Source organism: Chenopodium quinoa, unplaced genomic scaffold, assembly GCF_001683475.1.
Source record: "Chenopodium quinoa cultivar QQ74 unplaced genomic scaffold, ASM168347v1, whole genome shotgun sequence".
In the NCBI taxonomy this organism is placed as follows: domain Eukaryota; kingdom Viridiplantae; phylum Streptophyta; class Magnoliopsida; order Caryophyllales; family Amaranthaceae; genus Chenopodium; species Chenopodium quinoa.
The window spans coordinates 111,347-119,755 of NW_018745590.1; the positions used below are offsets into that span (position 1 = coordinate 111,347).

General features: G+C 28.4%; 1 protein-coding gene across 2 annotated transcripts; it reads right to left on the minus strand.

The window, feature by feature from the left end:
- Nucleotides 1-1,504: 1,504 nt before the first annotated feature.
- Nucleotides 1,505-3,429, minus strand: LOC110716549. Of its 2 annotated transcripts, none has more exons than XM_021895180.1 (4): nt 2,990-3,429; nt 2,610-2,675; nt 2,417-2,467; nt 1,505-1,879 (listed from the first exon to the last, which is right to left on the minus strand). In XM_021895180.1, the coding sequence occupies exons 1-4, from the start codon at nt 3,284-3,286 to the stop codon at nt 1,754-1,756; spliced, it is 540 nt and encodes a 179-aa protein (XP_021750872.1). In that variant the 5' UTR covers nt 3,287-3,429; the 3' UTR covers nt 1,505-1,753. The 2 variants fall into 2 exon arrangements, with proteins under 2 accessions (XP_021750872.1, XP_021750871.1); XM_021895179.1 differs by having other exon boundaries at nt 2,417-2,491; nt 2,990-3,428.
- Between the last annotated feature and the right edge of the window lie 4,980 nt (nt 3,430-8,409).

Sequence of the window (8,409 nt, forward strand, 5' to 3'; positions counted from 1 at the left end):
CGAAATTAAAAAATGTGAAACCCAAATTATTGTAATCAAAATCGCACAATCTTGATTTAAAATTCAAATTAAATCATAGACAACAACGAAAATCAAAATCAAATTAACTTACAGTACCTTAATAATTGATGCAATTCGAAATTTTCAGAGCAGTAAAATCGAAATTGAAAAGTTGAACAAACCTTGATAATTATCGAGCCTTCATATTCTTTAATCGAAGTTATTCGTACTTGTGAAGAAGAAGATGAAATCAAAATTGTCAAGCCTTCAAATGGATTAATCAGTCGCCATTGATGAAACTTCGTGGCGGAGAGAAGTCAGTTAACTGGGTAGAGAGAGAAGACATTTAAGTGGTTTGTAGGAGGTTTATGTGATTAATCACAGCCGTTCGATTTAATACAATTTAATGGCTGAGATTTGTTCTCACATATGGAATGAGTTCTCACATAGAAGGTGGTTCTCACCGGATCCCGACCCTATATATATATATATACATATATATATATATTACATTTATATGTTTTTTTTCATTAGAATAACGAATTTACTTAACTTTACAGCTGCATATATATATTGGCTTGATTAGAAATTCAGAACCGCAAATAAAATATTGCTAGTACAAATATTCTGATAGGGTATATATTAAGTAATTATAAGACAATCATATGATTGTCATGAACTCATGATTGTAGTTTATGTCTGTTTATTTTTTTGTCCTACAATTTGGTCGGAATCCTAACTACCTATAAATCCAAAAAAAAAGGATATAATAAAAGACCAAACCTTTAATTTTACTTTCAATTATGATAGATCAAAAGAACCAAATTATGAAGTTAATGATATAATTTTCTATCTCTAAGATTTCTTCCTATTTTTATTTAATTAATTAGACAATCGTCATTAAAATAAGAAGTTTTTTTAAGAGATATAGGGAGTAATACCAATATACCATATAACCTTAATCTTTCTTCAAGGGAATCCTTGTATATGCAACTCTATAGACCAACTATAAAAATCAAGTATTGAGAGTGAGGGATAGCTCAAGTGGTTAGAGCTCCCCTCCCGGTCCCATGTAATCCTAGGATCGATTCTCATACCCGCCCTTGTGGCTTGCTAAACACCAAAAATAAAAATCAAGTATTGATCAGTATATTTGTGTTTCGTCATCTCACTTTCAAAATTATTGTAAGTTATTCCTATATATCGGTAATTAAAGATATAATGGTCGAATTTGTGCATTGACAAACGTGACTAAAGAAACATGTCAATGAAAAAAAAAATCAAAGTAGTAAACTTCACAAATATTGAATAGCAATGTTTATTTTTCAAATAAATTTTTGTACTAGGAAATTATAAATTTATCTTACAATAAAAAAAGGTTAATACAGAACAGATACACAGAGAGTACGTGTTATTGTATATATAAAAATGAGTTGAAGAGCTTAATTCGGGTTTTAAATGGGGTAACCTGCTAAAGTAAGCAATAAAAGAATACACATATAGATACATTAAAGTTCTTAATTAGTATGACATGAAACCTAATTTATAGTCAAATTAATATTGCTTTTTACATAGTAAGACCTTTGGCCTAAAGGATCTTGTTCATACATTCTAAATAACCCTAGCTATTTCCTCCATTATTATTGAATAATCATTAAATTGAATGGAGAGAAATTCCATTTTTATTCTCCCCTACTAAATTTACATAAAGAGGAAGCTACACTGACAAACTAGGCCTGCATAATTGAATATTTCAACTAATTTGATTTAATAACATTGACATTGGTACTAAGCAAAGTCCTTTTTTCCTCAATTGGGTCTCTAGAAAATCCATATCAATGCCTTCTCCTTCCTTCTGTGAAGCTAGCCCATTTATTTCCTGCATATAATCCAAAGGTAGAATATTAATATAATGCCTTTAATTTCGTTTTATCTTAACCGTCTTTTATGATTAAACACACGAGTTTAATTACAAAAAATTAATTGTCATATTTGACTTTAAAGTTGACAAATACTACAATATTTTTTTATTTGTTAAGAAGAACGATCCAATCAGACTAAGACCGATTACACGTAAGCCATGTTTGCTACACAAGTCAAGCTAAGCTCTCCTACCAAATGCACCAAAAACCATTTGGTGACAATGTGTGTGTGTATATATATATAATCAAATTATACTCCGTATTGCATAACCTACAATACATTTACTTGTATCTTTTATTCGTATTTACGGAGATAAATTAAACTTGTTATTACCACCTTTTTAAAAAAAAAAAAAAATTATCAGATGTCAATATCTACGTACGAAGTAGCATTTACATATATCCTTAGCAATAGAGAACAGTACAATTTCTAAAACACCAAATGTACCAGCAAAATATGTACATTTTTTTTAATAAATATGTTTTATTGTTACCTGTGAAGGATGTGACAAACTGGTGTACATGTCGTCCTTCGTATGCTTCCTCTGAAAATGGTTGGAATTATAAGCCTATTATAACACAATTTAACAAACAAATATAAACTTATTATACTTCATTCACAAACATTAAAAAAATATAAATAATATTCATTATTAATTTTGAATATGCTTGTCAAAAATTACGTACCTTGTAATAAACATCTTGGGTATCCAACTGTTTAGACTTCATGTACAAGTCGTTCAAATCATTAACCTAAGCAAACAATAAGGAAGCAAATGTGTGAGTCGTCAATCTAAACAAAATTCAAAATCCAAGAATAAAGGATATACGTTCATATAATAAATTCTAATAGTATATATTGATTATATTCCCTCCGTGTTTTTTTTAATCTTTCGTGTTTGACTTGCAGGTGACACGTGTGTAAAAAAAGAAAAATAGGCCATGCTAACTCCTCTCTTTCTCCAACTTTATGAAATCACGAATGACCAACTAAAAAACGGACCAAAAAGTAAATTGATCAGAAAGAACAAAAAAAGACAAAGGGAGTAATAATAATACGTATGTACCTTGGGACTGTGGCTAGGAGAACTAGCAGTATCCTCTAACTCCTCATCAACAAACTTTTTGGGGTAAATCTTTCTATTTTGGGAGATAAGTTTACTATTGCAAAGCTTTCGCGAAGCACGGTGATGAGAAGATGAGAAGGAAGTATGTTCATAATCTTCCTCTTGATGATCTTGAATATTATCATACTTATTGTTGGATAAGAAATCTTCAAAGTACAAAGTCCAACCACTCTCTTCTGAACAATTTGAAGATTGAGATTGACTCATGTAATTTGTGGAGCTCATTGAATCATCCATACTTGTATATTTGTTCTAAACAAAAAAAATACAACAAATTAATCTATATAGTATACAGTTATACTATATAGTTGTATGAAATAGTGAGTTTATATTGACAATGTATTGATTCAACTGTTTTTTAACACCTATGAAACAGCTCTTTGCTGGAAGGTCACATTTATAGCAAGTATAGTTGTATTTTGTGGTTATAAAATTGTGGGCCCATTGGATTGATTAATAATTACAAGTTGCATCTTTTTCTTTTTTCTTTGCAAAAAAAATAAAAATAAAAATAGTTAATTATTTTTTTTTTTCAATTTTACTAAAGTCTAAATGAGTAAATCAAAATCTCGTGAGAATATTCAATATTAATAATAATTCTCATCTTTTATCATTTTTCATGATGATTTAAAGAGAAGAATCTTGTTTAGGTTAAGCAATAAATAAGCATGGCAAAAGAAGGGTAGGTGATTTGTGGAACCTAGGTTATGATGTATTGGTGCCCTACTATGGATATAACTACAAAAATGTTATAATTGTTGGTAGTGCAAGTTGGATGTCATTTGGAAGTACTTTTGCAACCACCAAGTTAAGGCACCAACTGATCAAAATTTGAATTATTTGTATTTCTATAACTCAAATGTATAATTAAAAGGACTCGAGACGTTAACAAGTCATCAAAAGAATAATATCTATATACCTAAACGGCTAAACCTAAGCCATTGTACAACAAATATTATCAATGATGGCTAGTACTCCGTAGTTGGTGTATGTTGAATCTCATGTTGCGTACATATGAAATGTATGTCCCACGAAATGGTAATCTAGAGAAATTAACCTATATGAACACGTAAATGGTCCATACTCTCCACCTTGATCGGTCTCTAATAGCTCAAAGTCACTTATAGATTCTTTCAATATTTTTACATATCAATATTTTTGTGATAATTTGTTTATCGGATGAAAAAGGACAATTAACTTTGAATATATACCAAAGAAGGGGAGTCATGAGAACTTGGAATCTCTTCTTGCAACCTCGCAAGCAAGAACTTTTCATGCATAATTGAAGGCAATAACTATTGTGGGATCCATATATATATAGTGTACTATATTACTTCTATAATTCTATATTAGAGTACACAAACTAATTTAGGGGTAATAATAATACTCTTTCCAAATCTAAAAGTTTGAATCACGTACGGTAAGCTCTATATTATAAGAAAAGTAAGAAAAAGTGAGTTGGTGTAAGAAAAAAATGAATACGGTATGAGATATAAAATACAGTATAACATAAAAAAATTGATAGTGTAAAGAAAAAATGTAGTACCGTGGATAAAGCAACACATATCATAGACAAATTAAAAAAAAAAAAAAAGGTATAACTATTAAGATACCAAAAAAATTGTATAATAAGTAAATTATACTTGTATAAAACTGAGTTGAACTTTATAAAACACCCCAAAATTAAAAAGTGAATTAAAAGAAAATATTAAGTAAATTTAAAAAAATTAAAAAAAAAAAAAAAGTCAAGGAATAAAAGATCACGATTTAAAGAGAAATAAAATTTGGTCACACTACATGTCAACTTCATCGACTTAGTTGCAAGTCAGTCGTTGAAAAAAAGCAAAAAGGACCCTTATGATTTGGAGCAGATAATGTATGACTTCAGCCGGAATTATCAAACCATAATTAATTGTTGAATTAGTGGTTTAGCAACTAATATAAGGCATATGACTCGGCAATCTTTTGATTTTTTTTTCTATTTGAAATTCATTATTAGATGCTTATTTTTGAGATAATATTTTAAACACAATTTGCTATTGGTTGACACTGATTCCTTATTCAATAACTGTTGACATTTCTTTCATTTCACTTTAAAAATTTAGCATATATATAATCAATTAGCAGAAAGATTCTAATACAAATTTACAAATTGTATAACCATACGCCCATATCTGAAATAGACATGCAATCCTTTGATAAAGAGGAAATGAAATTGGGAATCTTTTAAGTCTGAAACTTGAATAGTATACTCACGATATTATTTCATATTAAAGATCCTTTCAACAAATATTTAGAAAACAGAAAGTCGAAATTCAAGTTTGTAATATCAAATATCATCACACGTAAGGATGACAAAACTGCAACATTATAATTCTGTATTATATACTACGTATAAGAACTAACTAAATAAATAAACGAGCAATAATGTGCATGCTTAGTTACCTAATACATTAGTGTATGAAACACCAATTGAAGTAAATAATAACCTAGAGAAAATATTTAGACAAGATTCGATTAAGAATTCTATCCAAATAATAATTCAGGGAAAAATAAATTTGCATAAAATATCTGTTCGATGTTGTTGTATTGTGCTCCATCTCTATCATTCTCCTACTCCACAATCAAAATTCCATATAATGCCATCTATCATAACCATGATGATACAAAGTAGAAGTAATAATAGGACTCAAAACTTATTATATTAAGACAACACATCCAGTGATCCAGCAAGTACAAATTGAAGTAATTGACATGTTTTGTATCCGATCCCCTCTAGCTACTTCTAAAATACCATAAAATTAAAATTTTGTTTCTTATATTCCTTTTAAAAAAATAAATAAATAAAATAAAAAATTCCTAATAATTTGTACATCTGTTACGTTATAAAATTCGTTAATGGTTTATGATAGAATTTAATTTTATGTACGACTTTATTTATATTTACCTTAAGAATTACTTCAATTCAATAAAGTCACTTTAAATTTCTCCATGATATGATTATGTATGGTAAGGATAATAAATAATTAAAATAAACATACATTGACAAAAAATTATTCAATACTTGGACATGTATTATTAATACAGTATTAATTTTATTGTTATTTTTCGAAATGGAGGCCGGTATTATAGGTTCATGCATGGTATCATTGATGAGCAAAAAAACCAATTAGTAAGTGGTTATCACCTAATTTTCATTCCATGCATGAGGATTATTAAATTATAATTAGTTTTAGGGTGTGTTAGTAGATGGATAAAAAAGAATCAAACAGGTATATGAATGAATCTACTAGGTATAGTTTTCTTAATTGGATGGAGTTGGTTCTATTTTTCTAGTCCGATAAATTAAAGTTCATCTTTTTTGGTGTATTACTTTTAAGTTCATCCTCATTTTCATTTATTAAATGATAATAAACTTGAGAAATTAAATATATTTTTTTTTTCATGCATGAAATCTTCTTATTAGCTAGCTTCTTCTAATGTAAATGCCTAAAATCAAATATAAGGATTTACATCAAATTTCTTCTATAATCAATATTTTCAACTACTAGAAAATTACGTGTGTATTTTATTACAAGAGTAAATAATTTACAACCGTTGAAATCGAGAGCAACTAACATATAAACGTACTAATAATCTCATGTATCCAATATGAGATCTCATTGATAGATACAAGCTAATTAGTATACTAAAAACAAGTTTATAATTATAAAACTCTAATTATATTATAATCATTGACTTATATCATCTCTTAATGACAATTTGAAAGATTCTTAGCTATTTAATATTTATTTTTTGTTACAAAAGATTTTGTTCCAATTTAATTATTTGTAAAAAAATCACTAATTGTAAACTCTTACTTCTCTCCCACCCCTTATTTTCTCTCTCTTACTTGTCACTAAACCTAATATCTTCCACTAATCATTAGTTAGCCACCTGTGAGTTTAGTTGCGTCACCTTTCGTATACTTTATCATATGCTCTTATATTCCCCTCCACATATATTTGTATAAAATAAAGTATTTATATGAAAAATAATTCAATAAAATTATTAAAAAAAAATAGAAGTAATAAAGATTGACAAGCATACTCATCTGCCGCCTGTTGTAAGAAATATTTTGATGTTTGTGGAGGTCCTTTATTTGGTGTGACAAAACACCTATTTGCATTGTTTGTACTAATATAAACTTGGAGTTATATATTCAAGTTATTATGTCTGTCACAAGTTTGGTAGTAGTCAATCTAGTCATGACCTTGTACAACAATGATAGAGTTATGTGGGTAGTTTATATACCTCATTGGATTATTGGATAGGATTGGATCGGATTTCGCTTATCTTGTTTGCTACTTAGCTAGTTTACGTACGCTACGTGTTCATCTATATATGTACGTGATATTTTAGACAGAAAGCTTATTATGTTTCATATTAATATAAGAGGAACGAACAAAACTTATTATATTATAAATACAATTTGTAAGTTAATATTGTATGTGTAGTATGGGAGCTAATGAGGAACAACCAATAAGGAAGCTTGCCAAATAATAACGAAGAGCGGCTCCATAACTCAAGGTTGTTTATTTCCTGATTAAATGAGCTTATTAAACTTAATTGGATGATAACGATGAAGCGACAATCACACATTGACATTTAATTTTACTTATTTAACGGTTGAAAAAAATATCCATTAATTAGACCTACCAATGATATGCATTATTTTAAACACTTAGTCCTCGCCATATTTAATATCAATGTGTATTAAATCATTTTAACCCCGAAATTTAAATAATGAAGGAGCTTTGCATTTATGCGCAAAAATCACTTTCATAAATAAATAACCATCTATGTTTAATTTCTAATATATCTTTTGGCCTATGATGTTAGTTAAAGGCCAACTTAATATTGGCATATAGTATGTTTGTGTATAGTTCATGGTACAATAATTTTTCAAAGGTTGCCATTTAATTAAAATCATATACACAATTTATTTAATGACATCAGGAGATCAGAGAAGATAGTTAATTGAATCACATGGATATACTTTCAGGCTATTAATTAATTAAATATGCATACAATCTTACAGTTGGAGTAGTTACTAACTATTACTAGGGCAACTTCTACACTTGGCCTTCGAATCCTACGTCAACTTGGAAACTTCGTTGTCTAGATTGATACATTTTGAGCAGTTCCTCTTTGAAGATTGATAATTAATGGCAATGAATTTTTATGTGGAATTGTAACAAAAGTCACATGTCAATGTTTTATTCTAAGTCTAAGTGTTTCATAAGACATGAATGTATTTTTCTTTGTTAAATTTTTATTACTAGCTATTACCATTTATAATTTATACTCCGTACTTGTGT

Bases quoted from the DNA above. Each gene is read 5' to 3' on its own strand.
- LOC110716549 (XM_021895179.1), bottom strand. From the start codon at position 3,286: ATGGATGATTCAATGAGCTCCACAAATTACATGAGTCAATCTCAATCT. The intron at 2,676-2,989 runs GTACATACGTAT...TTGTTTGCTTAG, and splicing joins CTCCTAGCCACAGTCCCAAG to GTTAATGATTTGAACGACTT. The intron at 2,492-2,609 runs GTACGTAATTTT...GTGTTATAATAG, and splicing joins CCCAAGATGTTTATTACAAG to GCTTATAATTCCAACCATTT.